The sequence below is a fragment of the Lolium rigidum genome, chromosome 2, assembly GCF_022539505.1.
Source record: "Lolium rigidum isolate FL_2022 chromosome 2, APGP_CSIRO_Lrig_0.1, whole genome shotgun sequence".
Lineage (NCBI taxonomy): Eukaryota > Viridiplantae > Streptophyta > Magnoliopsida > Poales > Poaceae > Lolium > Lolium rigidum.
Genome location: NC_061509.1, coordinates 18,425,145 through 18,439,423, shown reverse-complemented (window position 1 = coordinate 18,439,423; position 14,279 = coordinate 18,425,145). Strand labels below are relative to the sequence as shown.

Here is a 14,279-nt window from a genome sequence, read left to right as displayed (position 1 = left end):
AAGCTAACGGTAGTAGACATACAATGTCCATCTGTGATGTTCATAGCAGAATTATTCCGCAAAAGGAAACATAGATCGTCAACTCTTATGCCGTTGTGAACAAGCACACATTACATTCCAAGACGACTAGCTATTATCTAAAAAGAACATGACAGGGTTTAAGCGGGCATACATATACAGTATACACATACAGCGTAAATTACAGACTCAAACTTCCATCTAAGGCCTTGTTCGGTTTCACAGATTACAGAGGGGATTGGCATGGTTTGAGGGGGATTAAATCCCATCTAAGCAAAAATCTCCCCCAATCCCTCTCAATCCAGTTCAATACACTTGAGAAGTGTATTAACCAAACAAGGTCTAATGTATACTAACGTTCAAGCACATGATCAGGGTTTTTTCATCCAACAGGATCTCAGATCACACCGAGAGCTTATTCCACGAAAAGAAAGTGGAGAAGATTAAAAAAAAAAAAGCCATCTTGGACAACTATTCCTGCATAAGAAAAAGTACACACTGATTATTATCTCTTAGATAGGTATCTGTAGTTGCTGTCTTCGACACCATGGTAGGTCGACCCATCTGTGGTACATTCTCACCTAGGCATCAAACAAGGGACCACACAGATGGAAGCACCACCAAGTGTAATGCAAGCATCAGTCTATATCCAAGGTGGAGTATGGCGCGTGACCGACCTGCATCGAGATTTAAATGTGGCCACTTTGTTTAGCAAATACTAGCTTGGTCACCGAGAAATCAGGTGTGGAACCACCTGATTAGTACATGGGGTGTAGAACTCTGATGATATCTGATAGGATCTTGCTACTTAGTACTTACCGAGCAATCATCATGAACACGCCAGATCGTCTCGCCCAAAAGGTTAGCAACCGAGAGGATGGTCAGCTGCGGGAAGTTCTTCTCCTCCTTCAAAGGGATCGTGTTTGTGATGATTACTTCTTGAAACAATCCGCTTGACAATCTTTCAATGGCAGGTGGGCTGGAAAGGTGATGGGAAATATACTTGTAAGAAAATCACAGCTAAATGTATTGCCACGGAATAACAAAATAAAACATGATGCAGATTCGAGTTCAATAGCTATAACACTGCGTCTCCACTCTCTAACTTTTCTAGTCAGCAGAAAGTGCAAGATGAGAGGATAATGATGCTACTATTGAATGTTTACACAAAATCCAGGAGCTTTTGATGCTACCGAGAATTCAGGAGCTTTTGATGGTATTTCTCTGCAGGTTGCTAAGTTGGTTTATCCATGCAGATTTGCAGAGTTTAGATCTGACATACAGTGTTAAATTATACGAGCACAGTGCACACTTTCTGAATTGCTCGTACACATTGGTGCAGACTCTGACTCCATCAAACTCTCAGCCCCATGGAATAGAAGTCTGTTACTATGTATACAGCGCGGTGATGGGCCTTTCCCCATACCAAAGCAAGTTCCATAGTTCATCTACCATACTTCGTACTAGAAAAATATGGAATGGGCGTACCTAAAAACAGCATGTGTACAACATGCATAGACTTCTCTTGCTCCTTCTTGATGAAGCAGCTCAGCTCCTTTGGCAATAGTTCCTAATTTAATTGTAATAGTTTCAGTAGGATATTCATATTCAAAAGCAAATGTCTCAAGACGTGGTAGTTAGTTTTCATGTGCAACAAGATGTTATAATTTACTTCAGTTGTCAGGCCTGAATGTGGAACATTTTAGCGGGCTTCCTGTATGAACTATATTGTAAGTCATATGATTTGTATTCACTCCTTATTACAAAAATCAATCCTAGCTATATGTATATGGTTTATTGTTTTAATAGGATGCCACAACATATACTTGACTAGTAACAACATGCCTGCTACTGCGTTACCCTCATCAAGTAATGGCTCAACTTCCCCTGTACAAAATGGACAACTTAAGAATTTTGTTGCTGTAACTTAAATGGGATAGCTTACCTGCTGTATCAATCATATCATCCATCATAACAGCCACTTTTCCTCTAACATCACCAATAAGATTCATTACCTGTGATAAATGCACATAATAAGTTAGGCCTGTTTAATCTGACAAAACTGAGATGAAAGCGCAGAAAAAAAAAACTAGCATGCACCAAGTGAAACAGCACATCTCCAAACGTATTACACAATTCCTCCAGATTGATTAGAGCAGAATCTAACCACAGTACTGTGTAAACAACTATGAAAATCCCGGATGCGTACTATTTTCTTACTATACATCCTAGTCATCAGCTCATATTCCCGCTGTAGACAGGAATACAGGACATGTTAAGTCGTTCTTCTATTGATGTCCATTCATCCAGGTACACTTTGTAAAGAATATACTACTTGCCTCAGCAACGTTGTGTCCATGCCTTCTTTTATCTACAATTGCTAGAGGTGCATCTGATAGCTTTTTGGCAAAAGCGCGTGCCCTGGCAACACCTCCAACATCGGGCGACACCACCACCAAGTCATTTGAACATATTGTCTTGCTGGCGAGGTAATCAAGAATCACCGGCTTGACAGATCAAAGAGGTAAAGTAACAGTTGTGAAATGATGAATATCATATGTCAGTTTTAATATAACTTGTCAACTGAAGGAACATGCATCGGTGAGTACCTGGCCATAAACATGATCTACAGGGATGTCAAAGTATCCCATAGCCTGACTTGAATGAAGATCACAGACAAGGACACGGTTTGCACCAGCTTCTGTTATCATATTAGCTACAAGTTTTGCAGCTATAGATTCACGACCTTGAGACTGAAAAAGGCAGTAAAGTAAAAAAAAACATGTTTTCATAGTTCCATTAAAAATTACGTCGAATTTTGTTTTGGCAGATATTAGACTGGTCTGTGCCAGAAATCTACTGCAAGACAGAACTTCTGGTAATTAAATTTCCTGCAAGAACAAGATGCTCCTTGTGGTATGGATATTAAAGTCTCCACATACAGCAATGATTTAACTTGGACATCAGAGTGTTTGGTTACACAACACTGGTAAAAGCACAGTGATACAAGCCATGACGACTGACAAGTAATATAATGTAGGTTTAAATTTTACTATTAAAAAAAGAAACAGCCTTAAATCTCAACATCACTAACATAATATTTGGGGATTCAATATTTAAGAAACATTACCTTCCTGTCAGCCCTGGCATAACCGAAATAAGGGATAACTGCAGTAATATTCTTAGCAGATGCTCTTCTACAGGCATCAATCATGATGAGTAGCTCCATGAGATTCTCGTTTGCTGGAGGACATGAAGGTTGCACCAGGAACACATCGCATCCCCTTACACTTTCTTGTAACTGAACATATATTTCGCCATCAGCAAATCTTTTTATGTTGATCTTCCCAAGCTCCAAACCCATGTAGCTCGCTATTTCCTGTTGATGACACCAAGAAAAGCATGTGTATTCGAGTGACATTCAAATAAATCATTACAGGTAATTGATATGCTCCATTTTAAGAATAGCTCTCCAGTGTCCATGGTTCATGTCTTTTCAAGCTTAGTGACACTTCACATTTCCATATACTAATGTCTACAAATAACCCAGTTGTCATTTCCACTGAAAAACAGGAATGTGTTCCTAAGAACCAGGAAGAAACAATACTACATGGAACTGCTAAAGTATGAAAGGTGAATTTCCTCTCTGAAGATCAAACTGACCTGGGCGAGAGAAGGATTGGCCGTTCCTGAGAAGATACGCAACCTCGTGTCATCCTTCCTAATGTTTGTGTCCCCAATAACTGGCATCGTCATAGGTGTCCATAGTGATTTGTCAGACAACGGAACGTAGGGGCTGGTTCCATTTACTGCCCTCAGTTTCAGAGGATCAATCCTTTGGCACTTCTGCATTTACAAGATAAATTTCGGTCAGCTACACAGCAGCACACCTGTTTAGCGCACAGATTTGACATGATTACAACGAGAAATTCGTTCTACCGAGATATACATACACACAGTACTAACAATCAAGCTGCTACATTAATTGCCCTCAGTCTCAGAGGATCAATCTTTTGGCACTTCTGCATTTACAAAGATAGTATTTCGCTCAAGTATACAGCAGCACATCTGTTTAGCGCACTGATTTGACATGATTACCCGGAGCAATCTGTTCTAACGAGCTATATACACCCGGAGTACTAACAATCAAGCTCATCCACTTGAAGTACACAGAAGCCTTTACAAAAAAAAAATCTAAGCAATGCTCACCATCCCGAAAAGGAAGTAGTAGAGCAAACAACTCATTGACAAATAATTATGTGCAATTGACACAAGCAACCAAAAATAGCGTACAGTTTGAAGTAATCTGTAGTCGGGGTGAGGCCCAGATGGGATCGCACTAGCTTTTACCAGCACAAACACAAACACTAGCACTAGCAGCATCCACGAGCTCGAGTAAGAAAAGGTGTGCGGAAACAAAATCGGATCGACACTTTCACATTTCTTGCGTGAACGGAGTCAGGGGGACGGAGCTCACCACGGCGACGGGGCCTGAGCGCGGACGGTGGAGGCCGCACCGGCTGCGTGCAGCGAGCGGCGACGCCGCCGGCCCGGCTGCGACGGCGGCGGCGGCGGCGGCGAAGGAGGAAGGTAGCGGCATGGGGAAAGGCCACTAGGGTTTAATCCGGGTTAACTCGCGGGGTTTGTTAGAGCATGTCTAACAGGCCCCTTATTTCTCTGCCCCGTATAACGCTATTTTTTCGCCCCGTATCCCAAAAGTGCGTCTTGCTCAACCATTCCGTCTAGCAGATCCCGTATTTGGCCCCGTATTTTTAAAAATTAAAACCCCGGGAAAATGAAACCATAGTTCTTCTTCATTGATCATACATTGGATCATACATATACATAGCGATCCTAGCTACTCGAGGATGATGTATGGCACGAAATCAACGGTGGCGGCGGCCTCCTCCTCCGCCACGGCGGCGGCCTCCTTCGCCCGGAATTCAGCCACGGCGGCGACGGCCGCCGCCTCTTCCTCTGCCTCCGCCCGCGCCTTCTCGGCGGCCTCCACCTCCGAGCTCGGCCAACGCCGCGGTAATGCCGCGTCCTCCTCGCCGGCCTCCGCTTCCTCCTCGCCGGCCTCCGCTTCCTCCTCGCCTCCGCCTCCTCCGCCGCCGGTGCTGCCGATGCGCACAGCCCATGCCGCCTTCGCCGCGCGATCACGCTCCCACTCGGCGCGCCACGCCTCGGGTCGGCGCCGCTCATAGGCTTGAGCGGCGGATCCTGTCGGTACCACCGCCCACCGGCCGCGAAGTCCCGGAGCTTCTCCGGCATGTAGTACGCGCCGGCGTACTTGCGAGGCCGCACGACGGCTACCCGCGGCGGAGCGCTTGCACTTCAAGCGCCACGCGTCCACCACGTTGTCCCGGCGAGCGGGATCGCTTCGATCCGCTCGCCGGAGAGGCGCCACTCGCGGCCGCGGGCGTCCATGGCGGAGCCGGGGTCGAATGCGGCGCGGGGAGAAAGTAATTGCTCGCCGGAGCAGGGGTGGAGGCGGCGGCGGCGCACGGCGGAGCTAGGGTAGCGAGTGAGGGGTTAACCCCTCACTCGCACCTGCGGCCGATATAAATAGTGGGCGGAGGGGCCGATATCCTGGGCCCCGTATTCCGCCGAAACGGGGCGGCCCGAATACGGGGCCTGCTAGACGGCCCAAACCGCGCCTGCCCCGTATGTCGCCGGAATTTTACGGGGTGGGCGGGTTATAAGGGGCCTGTTAGACCTGCTCTTAGCAGTTGCAGCCGCCAACGGTTTTCTGAAGGCTTCATTTCCTTGATGATTCACCCGATATCTTTGTCTAGCTGACCTAGTGGATCTAAGAACATGGATCTAATAACGTACAGCTAGAACATGGATCTAAGAACATAGTAAGGCGGCGAAGGAGTATCATGCATCCTAACCCCACTAAAAATGCTGATGTGGCAGGTAATTATGGATGAGAGAGGAGATTAGAGTATTATAGGTAGATACTGTATCATAGCGCATATCGCGAGAAAAGTTAGCATCAAATAAATCTTGTACACAAATTTGTATTGAATTCTACAAATCAATTAATATAGCAAAACTATGATACTAATCTATGATACTATGCATTATGGATCTACTATCATAGAAAAGTATCATATACATGATACTACTATATGATACTACCCACTATAACCAGCCTTACTATGTTCTAGCTGACCTAGTGAAAACCAAATATTTCAAAACGTAATAATCTTTAAAGATTTCAGTCAGTGCCTATCCAGTGATTTATTTAAATTTATTGACTTTCTTAGATCCATGTTACTTGCGTTGAAATGAGTGAAGAGATGGACTAAAATATATCTAGATATATGTGAATCAATGAAAATGAATCAATGACAAGTAATATGAATCTGAGGACGTACCACAGTTATCATAGAAATCAAACATTTAAAGATATAAACGTTTATAAAGAGCTGTCATGAATTTACTTACCATGTATTTTTGTTGGAGACATACGGAAACATATGTATCTTTTAACTAATTGTTAACATTAATATATAAGCATATATATTCTTTTTTATTTTGCCAGAATTAATAACAACCATGGCACAACTGCACAAGGGGTTTAAACAACTCAAACAATTAAAAAAAAGAACCACACCCACATCTGGCTAGTCTAGTAAAATTTTAGAATATATAATGTCTTTGTTACAAGGAAATGATATTTCTGGTCACGAAAGACATATGCTCCTGTTTGTCTGGATCAATGAGAGGACAAAGGTCTTTGCCTGCCTGCCCTGCCTTGATTTCCTAACTGATATGGTGTGTTAATAACTCACAAAATACCTCTACCCTCTATAGACTTTGGGCTTGATTGGTTGCTTGTATTGGTTTTTCGTGTTTCATCCTGTCACATGCAATTTGCACCAGTAGTTACCGTACGAGTGAAAACGTGAGTTGAGCTAACTTTGATACTATGTTTGGATGCTAACAAATTCACTTCGGTTCAGTGGGAGAAACAAGATGCAGTTCGATTGGTAGGCTATTTTGCACTGAGAAGACACATAACAACGTGTTTGGTTATACGAAACGAGGAATATGATAACCTCCTTCCCAAATGGCGAGGATACCACATGTTTTCAGCAACAATATAGCATAGAATATTCAGTACTGCATACTACACATTCAGCAGCACAACATAACAGACATTGTTCACTACCAACAAGCACGCATTGTTCAACACAGAGAAGACATAGTTCATCACGGACTTAAACATAGTACGAGACATAAAACAAGTACAAACTTCACTCGTCGATCAAGGCAAGGGTTGGATGATGCTGCTGGCACCTCTGGACCTCCTCTGTCATGGTGTAGTCGAAGATGGTGACCTTGAAGACGTCGCCCCTCGTCACCTCGAAAGTCATGAAGTAGCTTAACTTCACCTGATGGGCAATGGCAAATCCATGCCAACCCCGATCCATGCAGACAGTGCCTTTGTCGTGCCTCAGCTTCACCATCCAGGAGCAGCCGGTGTTCTTCTTTAGGATGATAGTCCTAGGGACGGTGCCAAGGTAGGGACGGAAGCATGTTAGGATTAGGGGCATTTCCAACCCCGGAGAAAACACCACTTTGGCAAAGTGGGTTGGTTCGACATCGTCATGGAAATGGCCAACCTTCACATGCCCCCCCCCCTAGGCCTCTTGGCAGAGCTGCCCTCTCCAGCTTCTTTCGAACAACCCTCGGCAAAGACGCTAGCCGGTCCACCCATCATCATCTTCGAGCATTGAAAAAAGAAGCAAAAATTTGAATATGCACACATACAAGCAATCAGAAAGAAAACATCATGGCACCAGTATGTGGTAATATTTCAATCATTGGCAAAACATGACAAAGATAGCCTCATATAAAATGAACACTCAAGGCAAAGGAACTATCGCAAACTAAGTCTGATGTACAAGCAATCTTATTGCACATAGGACTAGGTTTATGGCAGCCCCTTGTCTTGCATTATGCCACGGAACAATCATTGGCCATATCAGAAACATCTTACCACAGGTGTGTGCTAACATTTCAATCATGGCAAAAACATGACAAAGAAGACATCATATAAATCGACACTCAAGGCAAAGGAAGTTGCCACAAACCAAGTCTAGTGTAGTGTGTTTCTGCTTAACCCATGATTTAGTCTCCGTAATGTCAGTCAATGCAGCCACATTTCACAATAGTATTCAAAATTGTGAGCCACTACACAGTATGTGAATTTGTAAACAAAATAACATAGAGCTACACCGTAAGTAGATCAACATATGCATAGGTGATGTCTACGCACGCTTCTATTCCTGTAGACAGTATTGGGCCTCCAAGAGCATAGGTTTGTAGAACAGCAGCAAGTTTCCCTTAAGTGAATCACCCAAGGTTTATCGAACTCGGGGAGGTAGAGGTCAAAGATATCCCTCTCAAGCAACCCTGCAATTAAGATACAAGAAGTCTCTTGTGTCCCCAACACACCTAATACACTTGTCAGATGTATAGGTGCACTAGTTCGGCGAAGAGATAGTGAAATACAAGTAATATGAATGATTGTAAGTAGTAATTGCAATCTGAAATAAAAATGGCAGCAAGCAAACATGTAGCAAAACTTGTTGGAAACGGTGTTTCAATGCTTAGAAACAAGGCCTAGGGATCATACTTTCACTAGTGGACACTCTCAACAATGATCACATAAATAAATAACTTCTCTTCACTTGTGCTACTCTTAAACACTCTCTTGTTGGATAACAAACACCATTCATTGTGTAGGGCTACAAAAGTACACCTCAACCGGAGTAAACAAGCTCCACAACGTCCGGAGTTCATATTAAAGTAACCTCTAGAGTGCATAATAGACCGTTGCAATTTAGACCGAGTACTAACATAGCTTACACGCTGTCACCAATAGCTATGAAAGGGGGAATAGATCACATCAATACTATCATAGTAATAGTTAACTTCATAATCTACAAGAGATTACAATCATAACCTACGCCAAGTACTACATGATGCACACACTGTCAACTTTACATCATGGAGGAGGAATAGACTACTTTAATAACATAGAGTAGCACATAGATTAATAGTGATACAAAGCTCATGATCACATAAAGATCACACCATGAGAGAGAGATGAACCACATAGCTACCGGTAGAGCCCTCAGCCTCGGGGGAGAACTACTCCCTCCTCATCATGGGAGACAGCAATGGCGATGAAGATAACTCCGGGGGCAATTTCCCGTCCCGGCAGGGTGCCGAAACAGGAACTTCTGACCCCCAAAACTAGGTTTCGTGATGGCGGCGGCGCCCCTGGAGTCTTTCTGAAATATGATTGATTGATATAGAGTTTTCGCGTCGCGAGGGATTATATAGGCGAAAGGGCGGCGCCGGTGGAGTCCCGAGGGGCCCACACCATAGGGTGGGGCGGCCCCCCTCCTGGCCGCGCCGGCTGATGGGGAGGAGGCCCTGGGCCTCCTCTGGCCTGGCCCTTCTGGCTCTGTGAGTCTTCTGGCGAAATAGAATTTCTGTGATTTTTCAGGATTTTTCCGAGCACTTTGGTTTTTGGGCCTTTTACGCAATAAACGGACATAATAAACGTAAGCCGGCACTCGTGGCATCTTGTTAATAGGTTAGTCCAATAAATGCCATAATATGATATAAAGTGCATATAAAACATGTAGCAATTGGTATAATATAAGCATGAAACATCAGAAATTATAGATACGTTGGAGACGTATCAAGCATCCCCAAGCTTAGTTCCTACTCGCCCTCGAGTAGGTAAATGATAACAAGGATAATTTCTGAAGTGACATGCTATTATCATAATCTTGATCAATACTATTGTAAAGCATATGAGATGAATGAAGTGATTCAAAGTAATGGTAAAGATAATGACTAAACAACTGAATCATATAGCAAAGACTTTTCATGAATAGTACTTTCAAGACAAGCATCAATAAGTCTTGCATAAGAGTTAACTCATAAAGCAATAGATTCTTAATAGAAGGTATTGAAGCAATACAAAGGAAGATATAAGTTTCAGCAGTTGCTTTCAACTTCAACATGTATATCTCATTGATAATTGTCAACACAAAGTAATATGATGAGTGCAAATAAGCAAGTATGTAGGAATCAATGCACACAGTTGACACAAATGTTTGCTTCTAAGATAGAAAGAAGTAGGTAAACTGACTTAACATAAAGTAAAAGAAAGGCCCTTCGCAGAGGGAAGCAGGGATTACTTATGTGCTAGAGCTTTTTTATTTTGAAAACATGGAAACAATTTTGTCAACGGTAGTAATAATTCGTATGTGTTATGCATAAAACATCCTATAAGTTGCAAGCCTCATGCATCTAATACCAATAGTGCTCGCACCTTGTCCTAATTAGCTCGGATTTCCATGGATTATCATTGCATTACATATGTTTCAACCAAGTGTCACAAAGGGGTACCTCTATGCCACCTGTACAAAGATCTAAGGAGATAGATCGCATTTGATTTCTCATTTTTGATAAATCTCAACTTGAGGACATAAATACCGGGACAACATAGAAAACAGATAATGGACTCCTCTTTAATGCTTAAGCATTCAACAACAGATAATATTCCGGTAACAGATTGAGGATTAATGTCCAAGCTGAAACTTCCACCATGATACATGGCTTTAGTTGGCGGCCCAATGTTCTTCTCTAACAATATGCATACTCAAACCATTTAATCATGACAAATCACCCTTACTTCAGACAAGACGAACATGCATAGCAACTCACATGATATTCAACAAAAGTGTAACAGTTGATGGCGTCCCCAGAAACATGGTTACCGCTCAACAACCAACTTATAAGAAATAAGATACATAAGCTACATATTCTTTACCACAATAGTTTTTAAGCTGCTTTCCCATGAGCTATATATTGCAAAGACAAGGAATGAAATTTTAAAGGTAGCACGCAAGCAATTTACTTGGAATGGCAGAGAAATACCACATAGTAGGTAGTTATGGTGGACACAAATGGCATAAGTTTTGGCTCAAGGTTTTGGATGCACGAGAAGCATTCCCTCTCGAGTACAAGGCTTTGGCTAGCAAGGTTGTTTGAAGCAAACACAAGTATGAACTGGTACAGCAAAACTTACATAAGAACATATTGCAAGCATTATAAGACTCTACACTATCTTCCTTGTTGCTCAAACACTTTTACCAGAAAATATCTAGACTTTAGAGAGACCAATCATGCAAACCAAATTTTAAAAAGCTCTACGGTAATTCTCCACTAATAGGTTCAAACTACATGATGCAAGAGCTTAAACATGATCTATTTGAGTGCTCAAAACAATTGCCAAGTATCAAATTATTCGAGACCATATACCAATTACCACATGAAGCATTTTCTGTTTCCAACTAAATAGCAATGAATGCAGCACTTTTAACTTTTGCCATGAACATTAAAAGTAAAACGAAGAACACAAGTGTTCAAATGAAAAAGCGGAGCGTGTCTCTCTCCCACACATGGATTGCTAGGATCCTAATTTATTCAGAGAATGAAAATAACAAAATGAAAATAAAACACACAGACGCTCCAAGTAAAGCACATAAGATGTGACGGAATAAAAATATAGTTTCACTAGAGGTGACCTGATAAATTGTTGATGAAGAAGGGGATGCCTTGGTGATGGCGTGTATTTCACACGTTCGTTGGGCAACCCCAAGAGGAAGGTATGATGCGCACAGCAGCAAGTTTTCCCTCAGAAAGAAACCAAGGTTTATCGAACCAGGAGGAGCCAAGAAGCACGTTGAAGGTTGATGGCGGCGGGATGTAGTGCGGCGCAACACCAGAGATTCCGGCGCCAACGTGGAACCTGCACAACACAACCAAACTACTTTGCCCCAACGAAACAGTGAGGTTGTCAATCTCACCGGCTTTCTGTAACAAAGGATTAACCGTATTGTGTGGAAGATGATTGTTTGCAGAGAAAACAGTAAAACAAGTATTGCAAGTAGATTGTATTTCGAGTAAAGAGAATTGGACCGGGGTCCACGAGTTCACTAGAAGTGTCTCTCCCATAAGACGAACGAGCATGTTGGGTGAACAAATTACGGTTGGGCAATTGACAAATAAAGAGAGCATGACAATGCACATACATATCATGATGAGTATAGTGAGATTTAATTGGGCATTACGACAAAGTACATAGACCGCCATCCAACCGCATCTATGCCTAAAAAGTCCACCTTCGAGTTATCATCCGAACCCCCTCCGAGTATTAAGTTGCAAAACAACGAGACAATTGCATTAAGTATGGTGCGTAATGTAATCAACAACTACATCCTTAGACATAGCATCAATGTTTTATCCCTAGTGGCAACAGCACAACACAACCTTAGGGGTTTCTGTCACTCCCCAGGTGTCAATGCAGGCATGAACCCACTATCGAGCATAAGTACTCCCTCTTGGAGTTAAAAGCATCTACTTGGCCGGAGCATCTACTAATAACGGAGAGCATGCAAGATCATAAACAACACATAAGCATAACTTTGATAATCAACATAACAAGTATTCTCTATTCATCGGATCCCAACAAACGCAACATATAGAATTACATATAGATGATCTTGATCATGATAGGCAGCTCACAAGATCCGACAATGATAGCACAATGGGGAGAAGACAACCATCTAGCTACTGCTATGGACCCATAGTCCAGGGGTAGACTACTCACTCATCACTCCGGAGGCGACCATGGCGGTGTAGAGTCCTCCGGGAGATGATTCCCCTCTCCGGCAGGGTGCCGGAGGCGATCTCCGGGATCCCCCGAGATGGGATCGGCGGCGACGGCGTCTCGGTAATGTTTTCCGTATCGTGGCTCTCGGTGCGGGGGTTTCGTCACGGAGGCTATTTGTAGGCGGAAGGGCAGGTCAAGAGGCGGCACGGGGGCCCAAACCACGGGCCGGCGCGGCCGGGGTGGGGCCGCGCCGCCCTAGGGTTTGGCCACCCCGTGGCCCCTCTTCGTCTCTCCTTCGGACTTCCGGAAGCTTCGTGAGAAAATAGGCCTCCGGGCTTTAATTTCGTCCAATTCCGAGAATATTTCTTTACTAGGATTTCGAAACCAAAAACAGCGAAAACAACGAATCGGCACTTCGGCATCTTGTTAATAGGTTAGTTCCGGAAAATGCACGAATATGATATAAAGTGTGCATAAAACATGTAGATAACATCAATAATGTGGCATGGAACACAAGAAATTATCGATACGTTGGAGACGTATCGGCATCCCCAAGCTTAGTTCTCGCTCGTCCCGAGCAGGTAAAACGATAACAAAGATAATTTCTGGAGTGACATGCCATCATAATCTTGATCATACTATTTGTAAAGCATATGTAGTGAATGCAGCGATCAAAACAATGTGTATGACATGAGTAAACAAGTGAATCATAAGGCAAAGACTTTTCATGAATAGCACTTCAAGACAAGCATCAATAAGTCTTGCATAAGAGTTAACTCATAAAGCAATAATTCAAAGTAAAGGTATTGAAGCAACACAAAAGAAGATTAAGTTTCAGCGGTTGCTTTCAACTTGTAACATGTATATCTCATGGATATTGTCAACATAGAGTAATATAATAAGTGCAATAAGCAAGTATGTAAGAATCAATGCACAGTTCACACAAGTGTTTGCTTCTTGAGGTGGAGAGAAATAGGTGAACTGACTCAACATAAAAGTAAAAGAATGGTCCTCATAGAGGAAAAGCATCGATTGCTATATTTGTGCTAGAGCTTTGATTTTGAAAACATGAAACAATTTTGTCAACGGTAGTAATAAAGCATATGCATCATGTAAATTATATCTTATAAGTTGCAAGCCTCATGCATAGTGTACTAATAGTGCTCGCACCTTGTCCTAATTAGCTTGGACTACCTGGATTATCACCGCAATACATATGCTTTAACCAAGTATCACAAAGGGGTACCTCTATGCCGCTCGTACAAAGGTCTAAGGAGAAAGCTCGCATTTGGATTTCTCGCTTTTGATTATTCTCAACTTAGACATCCATACCGGGACAACATAGACAACGAGATAATGGACTCCTCTTTTAATGCTTTAAGCATTCAACAACAATTAATTCTTTTCTCATTAGAGATTTGAGGATGTTTGTCCAAAACTGAAACTTCCACCATGGAACATGGCTTTAGTTAGCGGCCCAATGTTCTTCTCTCACAATATGCATGCTCAAACCATTCAACTCGGTGTAGATCGCCCTTACTTCGGA

At 42.7% G+C, this 14,279-nt stretch overlaps 1 protein-coding gene across 1 annotated transcript; it reads right to left on the bottom strand.

Annotated features, from left to right (window-relative positions):
• Window positions 1-32: 32 nt before the first annotated feature.
• LOC124691368 (ribose-phosphate pyrophosphokinase 1, chloroplastic-like) lies at window positions 33-4,618 on the bottom strand. Its single transcript, XM_047224653.1, has 10 exons — window positions 4,496-4,618; window positions 3,682-3,864; window positions 3,149-3,397; window positions 2,628-2,771; window positions 2,358-2,525; window positions 1,964-2,033; window positions 1,507-1,588; window positions 838-997; window positions 600-695; window positions 33-495 (listed from the first exon to the last, which is right to left on the bottom strand). The coding sequence occupies exons 1-9, from the start codon at window positions 4,616-4,618 to the stop codon at window positions 657-659; spliced, it is 1,218 nt and encodes a 405-aa protein (XP_047080609.1). The 3' UTR covers window positions 33-495; window positions 600-656.
• Between the last annotated feature and the right edge of the window lie 9,661 nt (window positions 4,619-14,279).